Below are 24,664 nucleotides of genomic sequence, written 5' to 3' on the forward strand. Positions count from 1 at the left end.
AGCAAACTAAGCAACCAACTTTATTTGACACATACACAATCATACAGAGTACAACATGTATAAAATGCTTGTGTCCGAGCTGTGGACTGGCTGCAGACGTAGCCGTGCCATTCCAGGGCTTGGTTTTAGCATGGGGGGTCTAGCCAGGACCCTTACTGGATACCGGGTGGGAAGGGACGAAGTCGGTTAATGTTACATAAGTGAAAGTATGCAGAGCGAGTTATGTAATTAATGTGAGACTGAAATGAGAGAGTACTGTCAAAAACTCTACAGTAATACCTAGTTTAACAATTATTATTCACACCAAATACAAGCTTTATACTGACATGCAATGTGAATGGAACTGTAGGAGAAATAATAATGATATATTTTAATATTGCATTGGTAATCACCAATTAATGGCCAATCACATTATATGGTGCTACTATAAATAACTGCCATCTGAGCAGCTGTTAGAGGTGGGGCACTTTGTTTCATACTCAGGTGATGTCGTTTGATCAGCCTGGGCCTGGGTGGGCACTTAATAGCTTTAGAGCTTTGTTCAAGTTTTCTTCTGCCCATCAGTATATACATATTTATAATATTGCAAATCAATATTTCAAACTAAATTATCTATCCAATTAAACACTTTAAATTCAACTTGGATTTTAACAAAAATGGAAAATTAAAAACCTTGATATTTGAATTAATTTACTTATTTCTCTTTTTTAAATTGCAACTTGAAAATCAGTTTTTTCTAATTTGTCATTTTAAAATGCTTTTTGAAATGAGGTTTTTATTGAGAGTTAAAAAAAATTGTGAAATCTGTTTTAGTTTGAAGTATTTATTCATTGATTAATAATTCATTTTGAAACATTGATTTATAAATTGTGTTATTAAGTTATTAAGTAATACATTAATTTATTAATTTTTAAATGAATAAAATAATTTTGTATTTTGTTACACTATTCATTATTTTAACACAGATGCACTTCGATGCACTTGACTCTTCTGGTCCTTCGTATTGACATCATTGGTTTCTTGCTCTCGCAACACACACACGCACACACGTCTGCCCCGTGTTGTCAAATGTAATGTTTGTTTTTGTTGTGACTGTGCGTAAAGCAATGATGGCAGGGAGGAGGGCGTTCCTCCTGAATGAAGTATTTGAATTAGCCTTACACGATTTGCAAATGAATGTGATGCAAATGGCTTGATCATAGTTTTTACTTGCCAGAGTTTCAGTTTCTATTTGTGTAAAATAAATGTAAATAAATGTAAAAATAAATGTCTTCGAAGACATTTATTTTTACACTTGTCCTCGAGACTATCTATTACTCTGGATGACATTACTTTTGCGTCAAATCTTGAAGTTATGTCCGTCAATGTGAATATTAAACAAATATGTGGTTTATATCCCCCCACCCCCGGACCTGTTGTACCTCGTCAGTCTCCGGCACAAAATTAAAGGAAGGGGGATTATTTCAGAATAAAGCTACTGGTACGATATCACGAATTAGACGCCCTTCCATCTAAGCATCCCTCACTAGCTCACCTGTTGCTGTATACATCCGGGTCTTCGTCACCTGCCTTCTGGAGCTGTTACAGGTAGAAGTCGTGTAAATTTTTCTGCTCCCTCCGACTGAATTGGTTACATTTTTGTTGATTGGTGCTCCTCATGTTTTTGTATAGATCACCTGCGGATTGTTTCCTCTGAAGTTTTCCCTCCACCGATTGCTGGTATGTTTTAATTCTGTGCATTTAATGATTTTACTTCGCAGTAAACAGGTGTGTTTATAGGTCGTAGCTGCAGAAACCTCCATTCTGAGAACTGGAAGACGCCGTTTGTAACTTTGATTTTTCACGGTCTTAGCTTTATTTCTGTCACAATCGTCTTTTTACTGTAAATGCTAATTTTACCGTGCATTCACAGCATGTGGGTGGGCGGCTGATAGCATTACAGTGGCGCCGCTACTGTTTCTCTGGCTTACACTTACAGAAGTGCTGCTGCTTTGCCTTTATGCTTTGTTTTCTCCCTTGTTTCGTTCGGATTTTATTCTTCTCATTTCAGTAACTGTCTGGGCAGTGATTTGATCTTGATCGTTTGATCTTTGTGCATTGCTCTGGTTTAAGATTTTAGAATAGCCTTTAAGCCGTATGTAGAGCATATGGAAGCCTGTTAATGTGTTTTTGATGTATTGAATTATTCATTTCGAGCAGTTTGAATATATAACAATTAATATTAATTTTTGAAGTGATCAACAATAACACTTCTATTTGGGTGTTTACTGGGTTTTTTGGAGGTGTGGTCCTAAACTTTTGATCAACTGTAAAACAGCCTGTTTCAGTTTAAGCGTTGTTTTCAATAACCTTCTAAAAATGTTTTGTTTCACTCCCATTTCTTCTTTTTGCATGTTCGAGCTCCAGTTGGAACCTTGTTAAGATCCAACCATACAAAATATGATTTTTTTTTGTGCCATTTTTCAAGTGGTCTTAAACTTTTGATCAGGACTGTGTTACACCATTGGAAGTAGGCTGTAACTGTCCCTGAGACAGTTCAAATAAAGTTGGTTATTTCATGTTTCTGTGATAGATTCATGCTTAATTTAGTTCATTTATTTACAAGATAAGATGATAAAAGTCTAACATTAATTAAAAAAAAACATTTCTAAAATATGTGATTACAAAATATGGGTTTGTTAAATATGTAAAGTGCTGTAAAGTTTGTATGAGGTAGAGTTTGTCACATGACCAGAGTTTGGTTGAGAGCACAACCATGGCATTGTGGAGCTAGCATGGATACATGGCTACAGATGCATCTACAGCCTCAACGTTAATGTTATTCTGCATGTGGTCCAAGAGGCGCACATGGTATGGTTTCATGTATATTGTTTGTATAATGTTGCATATGTGTTCTACACTGGTAATGAGAGGACATTTTTGTGATATCCATTATTATGCATTTTTTCTGTTCTGCTTGCACAAGACTGTTTATGGACACTGATATGAGAGACTGATAAGCTCAAAGCATTTATGTTGTAAACTTTGTGTTTCTTCAGTTTTCATGGTGTCTGAAGACAATAAGAGTGAGAGAGAGAGAAAAATAAATTACCGAAGACATCAGTATGATGCGTGGCCATTCTTTGTTGGACCCCTGTAGTTACATAGGCCCTCTCTCCGTTTTCTAGCTGCAGCTGCACCAGTGTTTCTGCAGTAGGGTTAACCACAGAGGCTTTTTTTTTTTTTTTAGATGAATATTTTATATAAATTAATAACTTGTTTCCTTTTATCAGGGGCTGATGCAATAAAGTGGAAGTGACTGGATGCCTTAGTGGTGGGACCTTCCATGTGCCTTGATTATTTATGGACCTCTGGTTTAAACTGCACCAGTGTGTGTGCAAGACAGGGATGGGGAACTCAAAATCTTGTCTTTTTGAGTCTCAGGTTTAAGTAGCAGCTTTACTAATATTGACCTGTGACTATTTCATGGATTCAGTGCAGCTGCTGAATAGATTACCTTCAGTGTCATTAAAAACACTGATAATGTTACTTAGGACAAAAACACATCATAGTTAATCAAGGCCGTTTTAATAAGGTTAAAGTTTTACCCAGTTATGATACAGCAAAACTGTTGGTAAATGCATATATTCTTGCATCTTTTGGAAAGTTTTGTATTAGGCGAAATTGTATATGCATTATGAAAACAATCTTGCCATGCTGTTTCATCACTCATTCAATCAATCTTGCTTCCTGCAGCCTTTCTGACCTTGTAAATAACATAAACATAGATGAATAACATAAATACATAAATACTGAAGACATGGAACAAATCTGCGTCATGTCATTTATGTTTATTCTTCAGAGAACTTCCTTTTGGAAAGTTGTTTTTTTTTAAGTTTGGTGTTTATTTATATAAATTTTTATTTTAAACATAGCTTTGGAAGTAAACCCAGACTCTTTTTGTGCTGTTTTATCAAAATTGTGTTGACATTCTGACAAAATGGTAAAGAATCTGAGTGTTTTCAAAGAACACATTTGCTTGTCATACCTAACAGTTGCTGTTAGTTTTGTTTTGTCTTTATGTATTTGTTTACCAACGTTATTCCTTTTACATTTTTCCTAGCTGGGTTTTTTCCCACATTCAAACAAAACTAAATGTCAGTGTTTCAATATTTAGTCTTTCACTCACTCCTTATTTTTACATGTCCACTAAGATCCTATAGTCAAACATCCAGCCACTTCCGGCACCTCTGCAATAACACTAGCTCTTCCACCTTTTCGCACTTACCCTTACTCATCCTCTGACTAGCATCTGTTTATGTTCAGATCTGGTTCCACTCACCTCCTTTTGTTCTACTTACCTTCTCTTCCTTTTTTGCTTTTTTTTTTTCTTTTTAACCTTAATCGACTTTTGTTTTTAAAACTTCTGCTTATTGTTGGACTTCTCCTTTTTTGTTTTTGTTCCTGACTGTTCCCAGTCTATGCCTTCTGGCTGACTTCACCGTCTCTGAAAGAACCTTTTCTACCGCATCTTCAATAGCAGGTAAACTATTTGAACTTTTGCTCTAAACGTATTGTTTATATATCTGCCTATTCCTAGCCATTTTGTTGTTTGATTAGAAATTACAATTTATCTTTCAGTTTTTCTTTGTGGTCATGGATGATTTTGTGAGAAACAAACTGACTGAATGGGATCTACAAAAGTGGATGGATAAATTTGAAGGTAAGGTATGCCTATGCATCACTGATGAGCAAAGATTTTGTACAATAATAATGTGATGTTTAACATGACAATTTGGCAAGCAAAAGGTCACTGGATTGTTTCCAGCTGGAGATTTGGGTCTGTATCAGGAAGAGCATATTGCCTAATGAAGCATTTGGAGCCACCCACTGCGGCAACAACTTGTAGCAAGAGAGTAGCCAATGAATACTGAAAAAGAATCTGTTAGTGTAGACATAAATGCTGCAACTTTGTTGAGCAGCAAAGCAGGTAATTTTCCTACTGTACTGGAGTAGTACATATGCACCAACGGCAACACATTGGTACATTTTATACAAATCTCGATAATAGTTATGATAGTTACTTTTCTGTAGCATCTTGTAGGTTGTTAATTTAACAGAGAAAAGTAAAATATAAATTAATAAAAGAAAACACAAATGACATGCCTTCAATTCAAAGAGCCAATGTATTAAATTGCCCCTGTGAGGGCAAATTACACTTTAACAGCTGTGTCAATAACTAAACTCTCCTTCATCATATGCATATGTGTAGTAATTTTAAAATGATTTGCACTTCTGCATTACTAAGATTTAAATTTTTAATTACAGATGAAGAAATTACACAGGAAAGTTTATATGAACTTAATGATGAACTCATTGATAAGTTGATTCCAAAAGTTGGACCAAGATTAACGTTCAAGCAGAAATTAAAGCAGTTAAAGGTAATTGTACTTGTGTTGTGTTTATTATGCTGCTCTCTTTTTTTGCTTGTTTTCTCTTTTTTTTTCTCTTAATAGGTGATCAGCGAGATTTTTGTTTTTCTTTTTAAGTACCCTTTCGCACTGTCCCTCTTCCATTCTGTTTTTCTTTTCTTTCATCTTTCTTTCTGCCTTTCCTATCCCCTAACCATGTCTGTCCCATCTGTAACAACTGAAAATAAAATAAATAATAATAACAAATGTTGATCAAATGGACCAATACGGCAAAGCTGTGATGATCCACTTGGTAAAGTAAATCCGTTGGGTATCTTTGTTGGCCTTCAGACAACAATTCTGACAGCTAAAGAACCAAACGGGACAGACACAGAAATAAATAAATAAATAAATTTTAAAAAGTAATTGTACTGCATGTAATTAGTATTTCTAAAGTTGTCTGTGAAGGTTCTCAGTCAGTTTATTTCTAAAGTTATTTTGCATATTGTTATATTTGGTCTGATAAATCTCAATTTCTGTGAATTTATATTAGAATTGGATTAGTATATGCAAACACACATTAACACAAAACTATTTACCTGGAATTTTTTGTTCTTACTAGGAAGAACAAAACATAAATCAGGAAACAGTCAATTTGTCTGTTCAAGTAAGTTAAATACAATTTCATTTAAATGGCCAAGATCAATAATAGCAATTACAGTGTTTCAGTTACTTTGCACTATTAACAGGAGCAAAAAGAAGCACCTGATATAGATCAGGTAAGATTTATATATAATTAAATTCCTATATTTGATTACATAATTTTTCATGCATTAATTATGTACATTGATCCCCAGGTTTTGGCATCCACAAGTGATAAAGGTAAGATGTATGCCTTTATTACCTATATTACAAGTATTAGCAGTATTTTCAAGACAACAGTGTTTTCACTTGGACAGAATAATACCAGTCAGTTTGAGTATTAAATTTCACTCCTGAGCAAATCCCATTTAAAATTATTTATTTGTACATTTTTATTTTTATTTTATTTTATTTTTATTCAATTAGGAAAGAGAAGGTTTGAACATCCAGACGAGTCCAGCAAGTTGCAACCACCAGCTAAACGACAACGTAGCTCCCAACCAAGACCATACTTGGGTATTTCTCTATAAACAATGCCATTTAACAAAAATGGCATTTTTTTCATTGGTTTATTGGTGTAAAAGTATGTTAATAAAATAGAATTTTTAAGAGGCAACGGCTCGCATGCCACATATACCATAATTAAATATTTAATGTTTTTGCCAAGTTCCCATATTATGAGCATGATACATAATGTTCAAACATTTTTCCTCTTTGTATTACATTTTGTATTGACTAACATTGGAGCCGAGGAGCCTGACTTAGCTGGGCTTACTACAAGACACCATGAGCTCAGAACCAGTCATCTTGAAGGGGGCTGGAGTGTTCAAAACCGGAGTTACTCTTGCTGAGACTGGCAGGAGCTGAACTACTCCAGTAGCTTAGTGAGATGTGGTTGGCAGGGCCGAGTTACTCATATTTCCCCAGTTCCAGCCCATGGGTTGGTTAATGGGTCCTGACTGTCTCCTGGCCTCTCTTTCTCTGGTGTACCTCTTCAGGTGATTAGTGAAGGCTATGAGTCTTTGCCTAGCAGTTTATAAGGCCTTGGGCATGGGTAGCTTGCTATACTTTTTAAGCATCCCTTTCTTCATCACACCTTTCTGCAGCTCTAATAATTGGCTAACTTCCCTCTGTGCTGCCTTGACCTTGGCATGCACTTCTTCTAGTAGACTGTCAGAGGATACGTCTTATACTCTTGGTAATCAACCATGGAGGATCCAGGTTTTCAGCGTAGCCACAATCTTTTCTTTAAGCTCAGCTGCTCTCATACTCAATCCCTTGAATACACCTGTTGTTCTTGGAGCTCTGTGAGATCTGGTGATCATAAAATCCCCTCTGACCTGACGTGACCTGTCCCACCAATACCATAGCATTTGTGTTATACAGCATCAGTCTTGAGTTGTGGTAGCAGTTACTTCTCTTGGTTGCTGGAACAATGAGATACTTGTTGTTTTATAATTAGTCTAGATGCTAGATGTACAGCTGTTGTTTGGTTAGCATATCTTAGTTGCACTGCAATGTAGCATGTGACAATTAAAAGCCACAGTTTAGTGATTAGGTGGCATATCATCAAAGTAGCCATTCATTTTACCGGAATCCTTGAATTTCTCCCGAATTATGTCCTTTCATCTATTTTCTTACCGTGGTAATGTCACCTTTCTCCATCCCTTCCTCGCTCTTTTGTGGACTTCTGTCCCTCCTGTACTTCTCCTTTGCTGATGCTAGTAACATCAGCCTCCTGTGAGTGTGAGGGCTTGTTACTTGTTGGTGTCGGTGTTGTTGTTGGTACCACCGTTGATGGCGCAGCTGCTAACGTGTCAGTTACCTTGACATATTTTGTTGCATTTATTGTAAGTGGATTTTTTTTCTTTTTCTCTCTTAGCTTTTCAGGTTCATCTTTTCACCACTTCTTCCACAATAAACTCTGTTCTACAAGGTGTGTGAGTGCACAGCAAAGGTGGAGAGGGCCTGGTTGTGTTAAGCGATTTGATTGGGTAAAACAGTGTCAGTTAATGATAGCAGTTAATTAATGAATAGGCAGCTGTCAGTGTTTGTGTGGATGGTCCACAGCAGTCATTGGTCTAAAAGCACATTGGCAAAACAGGCAAATGTCTGGTATGCCAGATTACCAGTCAAGCCCTGGTGGGCACTGAAGGTGGAGGGATCAGGTTTGGGGAGGAATCCTGTCACTCATGGTTTTGAGCTTGTGGGGCTCGAGAATCAGCTGGCAGTTACTGATAGGCCAAGTGGAATGTAGATCTGGCAGTAGCTGAACGAAAAACTCCGAACTGCCAGTGCAGAGGAGAGTCCAGCTATTAGATGAACCTTTTGAGTCAGGAATGAAAATGCAGCATTCGTAGTCATCACAAAACACTGTACCATCATTTTATGCTGTCAGAGATATTTGAGGTTGCACGGGAGTTTTCCAAACCAATCTATTTGGGGTTTTTGGAATTCGAGAAGGTATTTTATCCTGTGAGAAAAGAATGGAGTGGCCACTCAGGAAAGCACTTTTGCTTCGAGTAAAATATGTCTTTGGGTCCTGTTCACAAGTGAGAGTGGAGTGAGAAATTAGTGATATGGTGAGATGGTCATTCAGAAAGGACTCAGAGAAAGGATCATTGGGATGGTTTCACTGGTTTATAGCTCCTGCTAAATAATTATTTACTTCTTTGCTTACAGAAGCAATCGTGCTGTCTGATGTAAAAAACATAATGAAATTCGTCCATGCCAGACTACACGAAAAAGACAAGCTCAGTGCTTTCCTGAAGTGAGTATTACGTTTCCATATTCTTTGTTGTGTCTGTATAGCCATGTTAGAAAGCCATGTTTGTTTGTTTGTTTGCTAGCAAGTGATTCTAGAATCATAAATAATCATAGTAACATGGACATTCATTCCTTATTTAATTTGTAAGACTCAAGACCTCCATTGTTTGGGAGCACATGAGCTGTCTTTCATTGTTGGGGGATGTTCATTACAAGAAATAACAGTTTTCTTTTTGCTGAGCCTACATGAACCTACATTTTGTGCTAGTATTCACCAATGTATTTCTTGACTGGTGAAGTATTTTTACTATTACTTACTTTATTAGTTACTTTAAAGTTGTATTGCTGACAGACAGGTTAAAACAGAAAATGAATTCTTCCAATGCTTTAAGTGTGGATCACAGTTAGTCTCACTTGGGTTCGATTTACTTCTGCCAGACTTTTATTCTTGTGAATTTCTGGTAAGTCTGTATAGTACAGCTACTTTTATTTGCTGTTTCTGGTATCCACAAATTAGAGGTAAAAATTTAACTCTTCCTCTCATTTAACAGGAAAAAAATTAGGGATTTGGAGACAGACAAGAGGGAGCTGGTTGGTGTCTTTGGTAAAACTGGGGCTGGAAAGAGTTCTCTGATAAATGCCATCATTGAAGAGAAGAACCTTTTGCCTTCTGGAAGTGTCAGTGCATGCACCTCAGTCATGATCAAAGTGGAGGCTAACATGCAAGGCTCTAACTATGAGGCAGACATTGAGTTCATCACACCAGAGGTAAAATTAGTTTTAGCTGCAGAAATATAATATCTTATTTTTCTGGGTTTAGGCCCTTTTAATAAAACTGAGAAGCATTTTTGTTTTTAAGGAGTGGAAAGATGAGTTGTGGTCATCTCATCAATTTATTGGGGATAATGAAGACTGTGAAATGGATGTTGATAATGACTATCATGACATCAGTGAAAAGTTTTCAGCGCTCTATGGAGAAGAATGGAAAGGAAAGTCTTTTGAAGATCTTATGGATGGAAAATATTTCAGAGAAATTCCAGAATTTCCCCAAAGCAGGAGGAAGATTTTGTCATGTGAATCAGTAAGACATCACCGCTCTATTACTAAACAGGAAGTGTGATGTGTTAAAATTTTATAAATTTGCTGTTATTAAGTATAGTATTTGGTTTCAGTAATTTAGGAACTGTGCAACCTACAGTAAGAGGTGTATGAGACAATTGTCCACTAACAAAAAAAATTAATCTGTTCTATTTTGTTATATTATCTGTCATTTTCAGACATATTTTCTTTTTAGGCCTGTGACAGACAGGCAACCTGTTCCAGGTATACCCCAACTGTCTCCATATGGCAACTGGAGAGGTTGCAGCCCCCTTTGAGACCCTAAATTAGAAAGTTGAAGAGAATGAATGGATGGATCAGTCATTTTAAACACTGTTTATATTTGAAAAGTTGGTTCAAAATTCAAGTTGTGTGTGTGTGTGTGTGTGTGTGTGTGTGTGTGTGTGTGTGTGTGTGTGTGTGTGTGTTGTGTGTGTGTGTGTGTGTGTGTGTGTGTGTGTGTGTGTGTGTGTGTCATTTTAGGAAAAGTCATCAAATTTCAAGATTTTACTGCTGTTAAATGTGACTTTTGATCTGAACAGTATCTAAGGGTTAAATTACACCATTTAACAGTTTGATTCTTGGGTGATTTCACTATGTGCAACACAGTGATTTATTACTGTTACTGAAGGTTACTCACCATACCAACTAGATTTTAAGTCTTAATATAAAATGAGTAACAGTAGGGTGGGCATTAGGTAAGGCTGCACTTTTTGCAGCAATCTCCTATAGAAAACTATTCCACACGGATATAAAACAGGTCTGCTGATCACATTTAAATCTAAAATTAATGACTCATGCAAACTTTTACTGAGACTAGTTAATTGCTTTTTTGTCATCTTTTATGGCACTGTAATTCTTTAAAGCAATCTGTAACACACTTGCAGTGTAGGATTGAAGTAAAACTGTCTTGCATTGCTTTATTTTTGTTATTTATTGCAGGCTGAAGAACTCTCTGCAGAATGTGTCAAATACACAAGAAGTGATTCAAAACAAGGAGAAGGTAATGAAGGAAAAAAGTGGTTTTGGCCACTGGTGAAGTGTGTGACTGTCAGGTTGCCAAACAATCCTTTTCTCCAGCATGTCACACTTGTGGACCTTCCTGGAAATGGCGACCGTAACAAGTGCAGAGATCAGATGTGGAAAGGGGTAATTCACATTTACTGCTCTTTGCTTTATTCTGTGCAAACAGTAATGTCATCTTTTGATGAAGCATTGAGACGATGATGTTATTCTCCTTTCAGATAGTTGGAGATTGTTCTACTGTGTGGATTGTGACTGAAATTAATCGTGCAACGTCAGAGAAAGAGGCCTGGGAGATCCTGGACAGTGTCAGTAGTCTGATTGGAAATGGTGGCGAATGTCAGCAAATTCACTTTATCTGCACCAAGTCTGATCTTCTTGATGACTCAGATGATCTGTAAGTAAATTTCCCATGCTGATCAGCTGCAGGGTGTTTCCATAGAAGATCAACCCAGGCTAGACAGAGAGTGAAGCAAAGGGTTTGGCTTTATTAATGCAGAACATTTAGGTCAAAAGGAGTCTCAGACGCTGAGACAATTTTATAAAGTTTACTAAATAAGGTGCACTGAGTAATGAAAAGAGAATTGCCTGGTCAGAAGGAAATTGAGTTATTTGAGAGTGACGCAGGCAAGGCAGCTTTATGTATGGGTACAAAATCTATGAGATTATAGGAAACTTCCGAACAAATCATAATCCATCTAGATCATGTCTCCAAAAGTTGAATCTGTTCATCTGGATGTAGCGTTTTGTGGGAGAAATATTTCATCACTTATCCAAGTGACTTCTTGACTACTTCAATATTCATATGGACAATGACAAAATCCCTCTTTCCAGAGAGATCTGCCATCCATGGCCTTCCGTCTATTCACAGCTCCTCAACCCCTCATGAACTTGTTTCTCATTATAATGTCAACCTTCATAACCTTCGTAACATATTTGCTCCACTTAAACATCGAACTGTCTCATTTTCCCATTCAGCACTATGGTTTACCCCCAACCTGCGTCATCTTAAAGCTAAAGGACGCCAACTCGAACGTCTATTCAAGAAAACTGGACTTGCTATACATAAAGAAATGTATAATGATCATGTTTTGTTCTATAAGGACTGCATTGTTTCAGCCAAATTCGCATACTACTTTGGTTTAATCAGTTCTAATGAAGGTAACTCCAGGTCTCTCTTTTCATTGTTCAGTAAAATTACAAAAACTCGAGACATATTCTCCTCCCATATGTATTCTGCTGACTTTTGTAATTCTCTTATCTCTTTTTTTCACCCGTAAAATCTCAGATATTCACCGTCAACTTAACTCTGCAGGAGCTTCCGACTCTGAAGTAGACTTCCTGTTTCTCCCACTGTCTTCCTGTCACTTATTTTCTATTATCACAAACATTCTTGATTTGTATCACTTTTTTCTCAAATATCCATTACAGTCTTAAGGAAGGTACCTCATTAGTCTGTTGGTGGGTTATTGCCATTGAGACAAGTATATTTCTTTGTGTGTGTGTGTGTGTGTGTGTGTGTGTTACCCCCCTTTTTTTAGTTCGTCAGCTGATTTCCATGATCTACTAACTGAAAGAAATGTGCAAGCCAAGGATGCAATAAAGATAGAATTCAACAAGCAAAGCAAGATTAAGGTGAATTTTATAGTCCGACAGAGAGTCTAATGCAAAGTCTCTCCACATTTGCATTAAATTGAAATCACATTTTTCCCTAGAAACACTTCACTGACGACACTTTCAAAGTGTTCACAGTGAGCTCCAAAGAGTTCCTAAAAGAAAACTACTTAAGTCCAGAAGATACTGGTAGGTGAAGTCTCCTTTATGTAAACATAACATGCATAGCTAGAATGCTAATGTTTTTTCAGTTTGCTTTGATTGAAAGAAGAATTGTTTAATTTTAATTAAACTATGTATGTATGTCCTTGAAACAGAAATAACCAAACTTCAGAGATTTTTGCAAGATCTCAATGACTGTCACTCAGAGACGGTAAACTATGTGAAGGGAGCTCACGGGATTCTGTCTTTGATTCAAGGCGCCAACTCCAGAGGAGTGGTAAGGTCAAGTAAGAGATACAAAATAATATTCTCTTAAATGTTTGGATTTCTCATATGTATTTGTGTTTCTTTTATTGGTTTTTGTTACTAATTTATGAGTTATTATTTGATTGATTCGTGTAGGTTTGCTGTTCTATTTTGCTTCTTAGGTCCGTATTACAGGAGAGTGACTTTTTAAACCAACTGAATTTCATTAAGAAACAACAACAAGTAGTTTTTATGGTTTTACTAATAAAAATATTTTTCAGAATAGTAAAAAAGGCGAGGTGTGTGAAGAACTTGAGATAAACATGAGCCTCCAACTTGATAATGTCAGAAAAGAAATGGAAGACGCCTATACGGCTTTAAAAAAATGTCTTGATGATGGTGTTGAGAAATCCAAACGTTCATATGGAGAAAAACTCAAGAACTTCTTGTATGATGTATGTAGTTTAATCATAGTTAAAATACATACAGATTTTGCATGACAATGTAAAATGCAATAATTCTGAGTTTTCTTTTGTGTTTCAGGGAAAGAATGGTGGTGCTTTTTACAATTTACCGAAGTGTGTCGTTGAGAATGGTGGCATCTACAAACCAAAAAAAGGGAAACCAATAAACCTTAATATGAAGTTGGCTTCCTGTCTGATTGACAGCATTGGTGCAGAATTCAGAAAAACCTTCCCGTAATAAAAACATGTTCTAAACAGTCACATAATATCATTCAAGATATGTAATTTATAACATATAAACTTGCCAGTTAAGCCATTATGATCTACAATGTTTACATGTTTTAGAAATGAAGTAACTTGTGGAGCATTCAATGGAGTCATCAAGACATTTTCACTTGACATTGATTCTCTGATTGAAAAGTACCAAAATGCTGAACTGCAACTCAGATTTCTCAAGACAGAGGTAAGAAGTGAAACTTTACTGTCTATCAATGGACTGATGGTAAAGTTCATCCTTATTTCATGTTTGTCTGTAAGGAAGAAAATATTAAGGCAAGACTGAGCAGAATCATCCAGAAACAGAAGAAAAATGTCTACAGCAGTCTGACAGAGACGATTGAGAACATTATGGAAGAAGGCTACAAGAGTAAGAAATAAAATCAGAGATTCACAACTTGGCAGTGAAACAGATATTTTATTTTTTAGAATTATTTGGCATGAAAAGTCTGAAGAGTTTTCTGTCTTTTTGTAGAGGCTTTAGCATTTACAGGAGAAGGCACGCTGTACAACATGAGGGAGACTATTGAGAACCACATGCACTCAAAGAAGGACATGTTTGAGCAGGCAAAAAACACCATGTTGGAGAAGTTGCACGATTTGATGGTTTGTCATGTTTTATAAAGAATTATGATGAACATATTTTCTCATAACTCACCTGAAGCCTTTTTCTGTATTTAACTGGATTAGCCTTATACAAAAATGGTTGTTTCCATTCATATTTTTCATCCAGTCTGAGAACCTTCTAAATACAACTTTAACACAGTATCTTAGTCTGTGGTAAGTGATGAAAAACTTTAAAATTTTAAATTAGGTATACGTCTTGGAGACTCTGGAGAAAACTATGAAGGAATCTATTGGACTTTCATTCAAAGCTGGAGAGTGCTTACTCCCAGGTAAACAGTTTGATGTAATTACATTGGTTCAAATTGTTTCCCTTCCCTCTTTATCTTTGCAGTCTTGCAGGGGTGTCTATATATTTATCTTTAAAAAAATAAATGAATAAATAACTGATTACTCATTCACACATATGTGTGTCACTCTGGGGGGAAACAATTCAAAAAATATTTTGTTTTTCAGATGTTTCAACAGAGCTTGAGATGGTGAAGAAATATTATGATCAACTTGTAGGCACTCCAGATGATGAAATATCACTAACTCTGTAAATCCTAATGTTATCAACTGTCAAATGTCAATGTTTTTTGTCTTTAAAAATGTTAAAATTTGTTTTAAGTACATATGCTGATCATCTTAGAGGCTGCAATTAGTCCATTTTAGGGACTAGTGTAGTGTGAGGATTGTTAAAAGCAATATTAAGATGTAAATAATTCATATCTTCCATTTGTCATCGTTCAGTAGTTAAGTAAAACTATTTATGCATTTTGACTGATACTGTTTAAAAAGCTTGAGAATATATTTTTTATGTGCTTGATCTGCTTACCCTGAGTTACAGTTTTTCATATTAAATCATTACATGACATTATAGAGTTGTGTAATGTTTAGATTATTTCTTGTATTCTTCCTCTCATTTAGTCATGTTGTCTTGTTGGTTTACAGCTTAATTTCTCCCTTGGTGTTCCTTAGTCCTGTGTTATGAAAAATGTATTTCCTCTTTGGTTCTTGACTTTTTTTTTTTTTTTAAGTTTTAGGATCCAAACTTAGTAAACAATCCTGCTCCATAACAAAACAAACATACAAAAACCCATTGCATTACAGTTTTTGGAAATATGAAATCACTATAACATTGTATACATGTGTATTTAAACATCTTTACATTGACAGAAATTGGAGTTTGGTTTGACCCATCTGTGATAGAAGTGAGCTGTATGTGGTCTATGATGAAAAATGCGTTTTACATCCTGTGAGGCCTTAATGTCGTGTTATCGTTTGGTGGGCCTGTTTTTATTTCCTTTTTGTTCAGACCATCATTAGTGGCTCTTCCCATCCATTATGAGAAAAGGAGTTCACCTGTTTGGGAACCTATGTAAGGTGATATAATTTTAAGATGGCTGCCACCCTCCCCCTCCTCTAAGAAGGCTGAGGCTTTTCTGGCACCCAATTTATTTATTTATTTTTTCTTGCTGTTGTTTTTTTCCCCTTTTGTGGCTTTTCCGTTTTTTTTCTAGTTTCAGTCACTTGTAGCTAGGTTATAGGTAAGCACACAGTTGTTGTTGCTTTTTTTGCTTTACCACTGTGCTTAATAAATGAATATGGTAAAATTGTTTGTGTGGAATTCCCTTCTTTGTTGTCTAAGGAGCTTGGAAAGAAAACCGTCTGGACTTTTCTAAGTTGCTTGAAGATGTTTCACCTCTCATCCGAGAAGCTTCTTCAGTCATAACTTATCCATGCCTTCGTTACTTCAAGATTAGACTACTGCAACTCCCTTTACCTGGGCTTCCAATCTGTCCTTCTACATAAACTACAACTTGTCCAAAATGCAGCGGTACGTCTTTTAACTGGTACTAGAAGATTTGATTCTTTTACCTTGAACCTTACTGATCTACATTGGCTGCCCATCAAATATCGGATTAATTTTAAGATTTTATTGCTTACATTCAAAATTATAAATAATATTGCACCATGCTATTTAACTGAACTTCTCAGCCTGTATACTCCTAGGAGAGCACTTCGATCATTGAGTCAAATGCTCTTGGTGCAACCTTGGTCCCAGCTGAAAACCAGAGGGGATCGTGCCTTTGCCATTGCTGCACCTAACCTCTGGAACAGTTTTCCAGCTGATATTCACACGTCGGAATCTATTTAATCTTTTAAAACACGATTGAAAGGTTATTTATTTGATCTTGCATTTTCGATTAGTTAGTGATTTATCGGACTTTGTGCTTTTGTTACATTTGTGTGTACTTTTAACCTATTGTGTTACTGTTTTTTTTCCCCAGTTGATAGTTCTGTGTTGATTTTACCTAACTTTTACACCAAGAGTGAAATATTTCTTTTAACATAGTACTCCCGGGTTAATCGGTGCGGTTTTTTAGGGGTTGTTTTTTTTGTCTGGCAATGTATTTGTACTCTACTATCGTACTCACATGTAATTAATTTTATTTCATATTTAACTATTGAGAACCACTTTGGTGTACCTTTGGTCTTTAAATGTGCTATATAAATAAAGTATCGATTGATAAGCTCAAATGGTGGAGAGTCCCAGAGTCCCCCCCCCCCCCCCCCCCCCCCCAAGAGGGACAATGGACACCCTAATGATCCTCTATGTAATCACAAGAGACAGGTGTGAAAACAGGTGTGGATCACAATCAACCGAGGTTTCAGGCGAACTTATTGTAAAACCAAGCCAAACCCTATGGGGCAGGATATGAGTGGGCATTAAGGGCCACTCACATCCTGGGCCTTCTGACAACAGGAAATCACATTATTAGAGATGGCAGGCAGTTGGTGTTATAAACCCCTGCCTCTGTTCGAACAGAGCTTCCTTTCCAAGCTCCTTAGACTATGATGACCTGGATGACTGAGAAGCTTCACAGACATATCCCTTCTTTGTTATGAGCCTAACATGCTGGACATTACAATCTCTAGTTTATCAATTATAAATAACACCAAAAACAAGCTTTACACTTACATGCAATGTGAATGGAATTGTAGGTGAATGATTATTATATTTCATATTGTATTGTTAATCACCAATTAGTGGCCAATCCCATTATATGGTGCTACTATAAATAGTAGCTGCCATCTGAGCAGCTGTTAGAGGTGGGCCACTTTGTTTTATACTCAGATGAAGTTGTTTGATCAGCCTGGGCCTGGGTGGACACTTAATAGCTTTAGAGCTTTGTTTGAGTTTTCTTCTGCCCATATCAGTATGTATATGTGTGTGTGTGTGTGTGTGTGTGTGTGTGTGTGTGTGTGTGTGTGTGTGTGTGTGTGTAGGTGTGTGTGTGTGTGTGTAATAAAAATCAATATTTCAAAATAAATTAATCCATTAATAAAAACTTTAAATTAAACATCAATTCCACAAAATTTTAATTCATTTACTTATTTCTCCTTTTTAAATTGTTACTTAAAGATTTTGAAAGATGTTTTGTCATCTGGATTTCAATAGTTTTTGAAATGAGGTTTTTATTGAGAGTTAAATTATTTTTGAAGTATTTATTAATGGTTTAACAATTCATCTTGAAAGATTGATTTCTAAATAGTGTTTTTGTTTTAAATTAAATTATCAAATAAGAAATTACCTATTTAATTTTTAAATAAATAAAATAATTACAATTTTGTTTTTAAAAATGAATTTACAAATGCATATTTCATTATACAATTAATTATTTCAACAGAGAATTGTCTATTTCGATGCATGTGACTGTTCTGGTCTTCCATATATGTCATCATTATTGGTTACTTGCTCTTGTGCTTATTATCCTGCCATGCCTCCCACATCTGTCCCATGTTGTCACATGATGTAATGTTTGTTTTTGTTGGGACTGTGTATATAGTAAAGTAATAGCAGAAGGGAGGAAGGTGTTCCTCCTGAATACAATATTTCAATTAGCCTTAAATGATCTGCAAATGAATATGATGCAAATGGATTGATCATAGTTTTTATTTGCCATAGTTTCAGTTTCTATTTATCATGACGACATTTATCTTTACACTTTACACTGTGCTTGAGATTATTGTACCCGACCCTAAAAATCTTAGAAATATGGTATCTAACCAGATGCTTATTTTGGATGACATTACTTTGGCCTCCAGTGAGGAATCTTGGAGCTGTATATGTCCTTCTATGTGCATATTAAACAAATATGTCGTACTGCTTTCTTCCAGGCTATACATACAAGGTCTTAAATGATCAGGCCTTATCTTAATAACCTTATAGTACAGTAGCACCCCATTAGAGCACTTCCTTCTCAGACTGCAGGCCTTCTTGTAGTTCCTAAAGTATTTAAAAGTAGAATGAGAGGAAGGCCTTTAGTTTTCAGGCTTCTCTTCTGTGAAACCTGCTCCCAATTTGGATTCAGGAGACAGACAATATCTCTACTATCAAGCCTTGAAACATATAATCTGTTTATACATTACTCTTTCAACATCTATCAATCTATGGTTTTCTTCCACAGCATGTCTTTGTGTTATCTTCATCCTCTTACCACATCCAGTTGTGGAAGATGGCCATCCCTCCCTGAGTCTGGTTCTGCTGGAGCTCATATGGGTCACATGGTTTTGGGATTTTTCTCTGTTTGCATTGTTGCATTATTGTAGTTTCTTTACCTTACAATATAATGCATAAGTCAATTATTGTCATGATTTAGCTCTAAATAAATTCAATTAAATTGGAATTTAATTGAAGTGAATCATGAACAAAAATAAACTCAAAATTCTGATGCATTTATAACTTACTTGCTGTGTAAAACATCTCCAAAGACTACCCCTTTCACCAGATTAATGTTGCTTTAACTACTCATTAACAGCTAATAGGTGTCACTGTAAGAGACGATTCAGTGCAAATGTTTCATATAGAATTTCACAGAAAAGTGCCACTTGTGAAATGACAACTGATATTTTAAAATTATTTTGAATCTTCTTTTTTGTAGTAACAATAATAGCAATAACTGTATAATTGGATTGGATACTGTAGTGGATATTCTATCTATCTATCTATCTATCTATCTATCTATCTATCTATCTATCTATCTATCTATCTATCTATCTATCTATCTATCTATCAACATGGAGCAAAAAAATAAAGAAAGCGGGATTATGTGAGAATAAAAATACTGGTACGATGTCACTGAAATCAGGCAAATAGATGTCCTGTGTTCAATCGTAGCTTCCATCTCCTCGCTTCCGGGTCTTCGTCACCTGCCTTCTCGAGCTGTTACAGGTATAGGAGTCTTAAAAATGTTGCTGCTCCCTCCGATTGAATTGGTTACATTTTGGTTGATTTGGTGATACTCGTGTTTTTGTAGAGATCACCTGCGGATTGTTTCCTCTGAAGTTTTCCTTCCATCGATTGCTGGTATGTTTTAATATTGTGCCGTATTTTACGTTTATTTTACATCGCAGTAAACAGGTGTATTTATAGGTCGTAGTTGCAGAGAATCGGGAGAAGCCGTTTGATCGGTATGTAACTTTGATTTTTCACGGTCTTAGCATTATTTCTGTCACAATAGTCTTTTACTGTAAATGCTAAATTGACGTGCATTCACAACATGTCTGGCCCTGGGTGGGCGGCTGACAGCATTACAGTGGAGCCGCTACTGTTTCTCTGGCATACACTAAGAGAAGTGCAGGTGCTTTGCCTTTATGCTTTGTATTCTCCCTTCTTTCGTTCGGGAATTATTCAATTCGAGCAGTTTGTGTTTATAACAACTTCCCAGTACTGTTGTTTGTACTTGTGTATGTACATTTGGTTTTTGAACGAACGTTTCATTTGTAAATTGATAATATACAGTCCTGATCAAAAGTTTATGACCACTAGAAAAATGGTTATAAAAAAAAGAAAAGAAAAATTATTTGCATGGTTTGATCTTAACAAGGTTAACGTGGAGCTTCAACATACAAACAGAAATGGGAATGAGACAAAACAGTTTTTGAGCATGCGATGTATTGAAAACAACAGGCTGATCAAAAGTTTCCGACCACATGCCTTTATAAGGCCAAATCTGTGCAAAAATGTGGATTCATTGTCATTTTTTGATAAGTAACTTTTGAGGTCCGCCGTCATTTTGGTGTGTTCGTGTTACATCATTCCCTTTTACTCGCACTGCCACACACGCAACAACAACAACAACAACAAAAAAAAAAACCCAAAAACCCCCCCACACAGGAACATTGTATGTGTGCCTTGCTGTCCAACAGGTGCAGTAGTTGGTGATCCATTTTGCTTTTCCGTTTGTGCTCTATCCTTTCATTATATTCTCCGTTTTTCTCCCTCATTCCTTTTTCTTTCTTTATCCCTGCTGTCAGTGCTTGGATATGGCCATATTATTCATGTAAAGTAATAACAGAAGCAAAACGAATGGAAATGAACAGATTATGACTGCAAAATCTGCGGGACCGGACAAAAAACATTATTATTTTTATAGATAAATTAATAATTTGTTTCCTTTAATCAGGGGCTGAAGGAATAAAGTGGAAGTGAGTGGGTGCCTTAGTGGTGGTACCAGTTTATGTACCCGTTGTTTGAGCTGCACCGTAGTGTGTCTGCACCTGTATGTGCAAGTGAGCCACACGTGTGAGTTGGTGGCTTTTCTGGACTTGTTCTCGTCTGGCATCCCATTCACCTATAAGCCACAGCTCTGAATTGACAGTACATGTGCAATTGCAATTGCTCTTTTAATTTGATAAGTTTTAAGTGGATGTCAATAAATTGTTTATTTTACACTCAGGGCCCTATTTCAGGAAGCCGGTTTAGTGCAAACTCTGAGTAAGTATACCCTGAGTGAACGAAAACTCTGGGTTTTCGGTTTCACAAAGCGAGTTTAGATTGATCCTGAGTGAGTTACTATGACGACACACTCCGTGAAGCTAACCTGCCCCCTAGCAGGTTTACTTCAACTAACCCTGACTTTCTCCGCCTCTTTGTCAGAAACCTGACTGTAGGAAGTGTCAGACATGGCGTGCCCCTTCCTTGAAGAGCCAGTAGATGAAGCCCAAATTCTCCGCAGAGCTCTCCGCCGGGAGAGAGTGATTAGAGCACGTTTGGACATTTTATCATTTCCTGATGATTTTCTGTGTGAATGTTACCGTTTTTCAGCACAATCTATAATTTATTTGAATAACATCCTCAGGCCTAATATTACTCATGTGACACATCGCGGACATCCTCTCAGTTCTATTCATATTATTTGTATTGGACTTCGTTTTTTGCAAACAGGAGCTTTCTGTATAACATTGGTGACGCTGAGCACGTTTCCAAGGCTACCGTCTGTCGGGCAGTCAGGAATGTTACAGTTGCACTGAAACGTCTCCTGCACTCGTCTGTGGTGTTCCCCGGTCATAGACCCACAAGATTTATCAAAGAGGGTTTCCACAAAATTGCAGGTATCAGGATGAACAAAACTTAATTCATGATGTGGTGATACTTGAACTACTACTTAAATTTTACATTTATTTTCACGGTTCCCAGGCGTGATTGGCTGTACAGATGGCACTCACATTCCAATCATTGCTCCTTCAGTAAATGAAGGAGACTATGTGAACAGGAAGTCTTTCCACAGCATTAATGTACAGGCACATAGTTCCCTGTAGCATTTCAAACTAACAAATTTTGCATTATAGTAATGGATGCTCCCGAGCAGGTTTACGCTTACGGCTCTGTTGCTATGGCAGCAAGTCCCGGATGAGCTTCGGGGAACCGAACGATCCAAGATCACGCGAAATCGTCAACAATCAAATCCAGCTAACTTACTTAGCGAGGTACGAAGAACAGGCCCCCGTTCTTCGTACCTCGCTAAGTAAGTTAGCTGAAACTCCTGAAATCCCTCAATCAAGAGTTCTTGCTCTGCTGCCGGAAAATACCGAGCGCGCCCCTTCGACATTTTCGCCGACCAATCAGCGGGTTGCCGATCAATGTTTCTACTATCGATGCGTAGCCCCTTTTACGACACCCAGTGATGTCACATTACTGCGTCCAGCTGTACTAATCGTCAACAACAGGTGTGTTCGGGGAACCGGATTAGCGAGCTCACGGTTAGCGCGATGGTTTGGTCTTGGATGTGTCATTTGATCTTGGATGTAGTGAGCGACGTACGAAGAACGGGCCCCAGGTCTGTTATAGACATGAATAAATAAACAGATAAATAGAGAATTTATAGGTTGGGGTTATCTTGGAAATAGCAAGTCTGTTTGGTGCAGTATCGCATTCAGATTATGACTGCAAAATCTGCAAAACGGGACAAAAAACATGCATGAATTATATTGTTTTTGCCTGCAAGGCAGTGAAGACAGGGACTCCTTTTGAGTCTCAGGTTTAAGTAGCAGCTTTACTAATATTGACCTGTGACTATTTCATGGATTCAGTGCAGCTGCTGAATAGATCACCTTCAGTGTAGTGGCGAATTTCTGTCCCAAGCTTCGAAAAAATAATTCTTCCACTTCTTAATGTGAGCTGTTCAGATTTATTTCTGACTCGTACATACAAACAAAAGATGTCACGGTCAAAAAACTATTTGCTGCTACAGCGCACACTTCCATTGCCGTCCTGGCTCACTCTAACCTGCTACAACACATGCGCTGTAATGTTTTCTTACCCGACACAAATTAAACACGCAGCATTTATTCTCTAACAACATATCATACAAAATTAAACATGTAACAATAACTGAAACAGTATCAAAAATATTTCTCTATAGATTGGCTCTAACATTCAGTGTCATTAAAAACACTGATAATGTTACTTAGGACAAAAACACATCATAGTTAATTAAGGCTGTTTTAATAAGGTTAAAGTTTTACCCAGTTATGATACAGCAAAACTAATTTTATATTTGGTAAATGTATATATTCTTAAGTAATTTAATAACAACAATTAAATTACTTAAGAATTTGTAAGTAATTTTGTAAAGTTTTGTATTAGGAAAATTTGTAAATGCATTGTTCTTTAGTTTCAGTTTGTGTATATTATGAAAACAATCTTGCCATGCTGTTGCATCACTTATTCAATCAATCTTGCTTCCTGCAGCCTTTCTGACCTTGTAAATAACATAAACATAGATGAATAACATAAATACATAAATAATGAAGACATGGAACAAATCTGTGTCATGTCATTTATGTTTATTCTTTACAGAACTTTTTAAAACTTCCTTTTGGAAACTCTTTTTTTTCTGTTTCATCAAATCTGTGTTGACATTTTGACAGAATAGTAAAGAATGAGTGTCCAAAGAGCACATTTGCTTGTCATACCTAACAGTTACTGTTTGTTTGTTTTTTCTTAATGTATTTGTTTTCCAAAGTTATTTCTTTTTACATTTTTCCTAGTGGCTTTTTAAAAAAAAAATTGTCACATTTAAACAAAACTAAATGTCAGTGTTCCTGTATTCAGCTCCTTATTTTTACATGTCCACTAAAATCCTTGAGCCAAACATCCAGCCATTTCCATCACCTCTGCAATAACACTAGCTCTTCCACCTTTTAGCACTTACCCTTACTCATCCCCTGACTAGCATCTGTTTATGATAAGATCTGGTTCCACTCACCTCCTTTTGTTCTACTTACCTTCTCTTGCTTTTTTGCTTTTTTTTTTTTTGTACCTTAATCGACTTTTGTTTTTAAAACTTCTACTTATTGTTGGACTTCTCCTTTTTGTTTTTGTTCCTGACTGTTCCCAGTCTATGCCTTCTGGCTGACTTCACCCTCTCTGAAAGAACCTTTTCTACCGCATCTTCAATAGCAGGTAAACTATTTGAACTTTTGCTCTAAACGTATTGTTTATATATCTGCCTATTCCTAGCCATTTTGTTGTTTGATTAGAAATTACAATTTATCTTTCAGTTTTTCTTCGTGGTCATGGATGATTTTGTGCGAAACAAACTGACTGAATGGGATCTACAAAAGTGGATGGATAAATTTGAAGGTAAGGTATTACTATGCATCACTGATGAGCACAGATTTTAAACAATATTGATGTGATGCAGTGTTTAACATGTCAGTTTGGCAAGCGAAAGGTCACTGGATTGTTTCCAGCTGGAGATTTGGGTCTGTATCAGGAAGAGCATATTGTCTTTCTTCTATTGGGGCGACCGTGGCTCAGGGCGTTGGGTATGTGCATCTGTAACCGGAAGGTCGCTGGTTCAAAATCCCCGGGCTCTCTGTCCTGGTCATTGTGTCCTTGGGCGTGTGTGAATACGAGAGTGAATGAATAGTGAATAGTGTCCTGGTTGTACATGCCTGGAACACCTCACTCAGAAGGTGCCCAGGAGGCATCCTTGCCAGATGCCTGAACCACCTCAACTGGCTTTCCACAGAGCAGTGGCTCCTGGGTGACTTCTCACCCGATCTCTAGGGGAGAGGCCAGCTGCC

General features: G+C 36.7%; 1 protein-coding gene and 1 long non-coding RNA gene across 2 annotated transcripts; both read left to right on the forward strand.

Annotated features, from left to right (window-relative positions):
- The first annotated feature begins 1,493 nt into the window (after window positions 1-1,493).
- LOC113020766 (nuclear GTPase SLIP-GC-like) lies at window positions 1,494-15,782 on the forward strand. Its single transcript, XM_026164991.1, has 24 exons — window positions 1,494-1,587; window positions 1,672-1,719; window positions 4,458-4,522; window positions 4,621-4,702; window positions 5,308-5,420; window positions 6,013-6,057; window positions 6,140-6,169; window positions 6,248-6,272; window positions 6,459-6,548; window positions 8,715-8,802; window positions 9,350-9,566; window positions 9,658-9,879; window positions 10,839-11,045; window positions 11,141-11,316; window positions 12,461-12,554; window positions 12,635-12,722; window positions 12,851-12,972; window positions 13,223-13,396; window positions 13,485-13,639; window positions 13,751-13,868; window positions 13,943-14,051; window positions 14,157-14,287; window positions 14,496-14,577; window positions 14,762-15,782. Exons 4-24 carry the CDS (start codon window positions 4,636-4,638, stop codon window positions 14,845-14,847), a joined length of 2,439 nt encoding a protein of 812 aa, XP_026020776.1. The 5' UTR covers window positions 1,494-1,587; window positions 1,672-1,719; window positions 4,458-4,522; window positions 4,621-4,635; the 3' UTR covers window positions 14,848-15,782.
- Window positions 15,783-19,526: 3,744 nt separating this feature from the next.
- LOC113020781 (uncharacterized) lies at window positions 19,527-24,373 on the forward strand. The gene is made up of 3 exons (XR_003272231.1): window positions 19,527-19,658; window positions 23,974-24,038; window positions 24,137-24,373. It is a non-coding gene; the product is annotated as an uncharacterized LOC113020781 (long non-coding RNA).
- Window positions 24,374-24,664: the final 291 nt, after the last annotated feature.

Source organism: Astatotilapia calliptera, chromosome 4, assembly GCF_900246225.1.
Source record: "Astatotilapia calliptera chromosome 4, fAstCal1.2, whole genome shotgun sequence".
Lineage (NCBI taxonomy): Eukaryota > Metazoa > Chordata > Actinopteri > Cichliformes > Cichlidae > Astatotilapia > Astatotilapia calliptera.

Bases quoted from the DNA above. Each gene is read 5' to 3' on its own strand.
- LOC113020766 (XM_026164991.1), top strand. From the start codon at position 4,636: ATGGATGATTTTGTGAGAAACAAACTGACTGAATGGGATCTACAAAAG. The intron at 6,170-6,247 runs GTAAGATTTATA...ATTGATCCCCAG, and splicing joins AAGCACCTGATATAGATCAG to GTTTTGGCATCCACAAGTGA. The intron at 9,567-9,657 runs GTAAAATTAGTT...TTTGTTTTTAAG, and splicing joins TTGAGTTCATCACACCAGAG to GAGTGGAAAGATGAGTTGTG.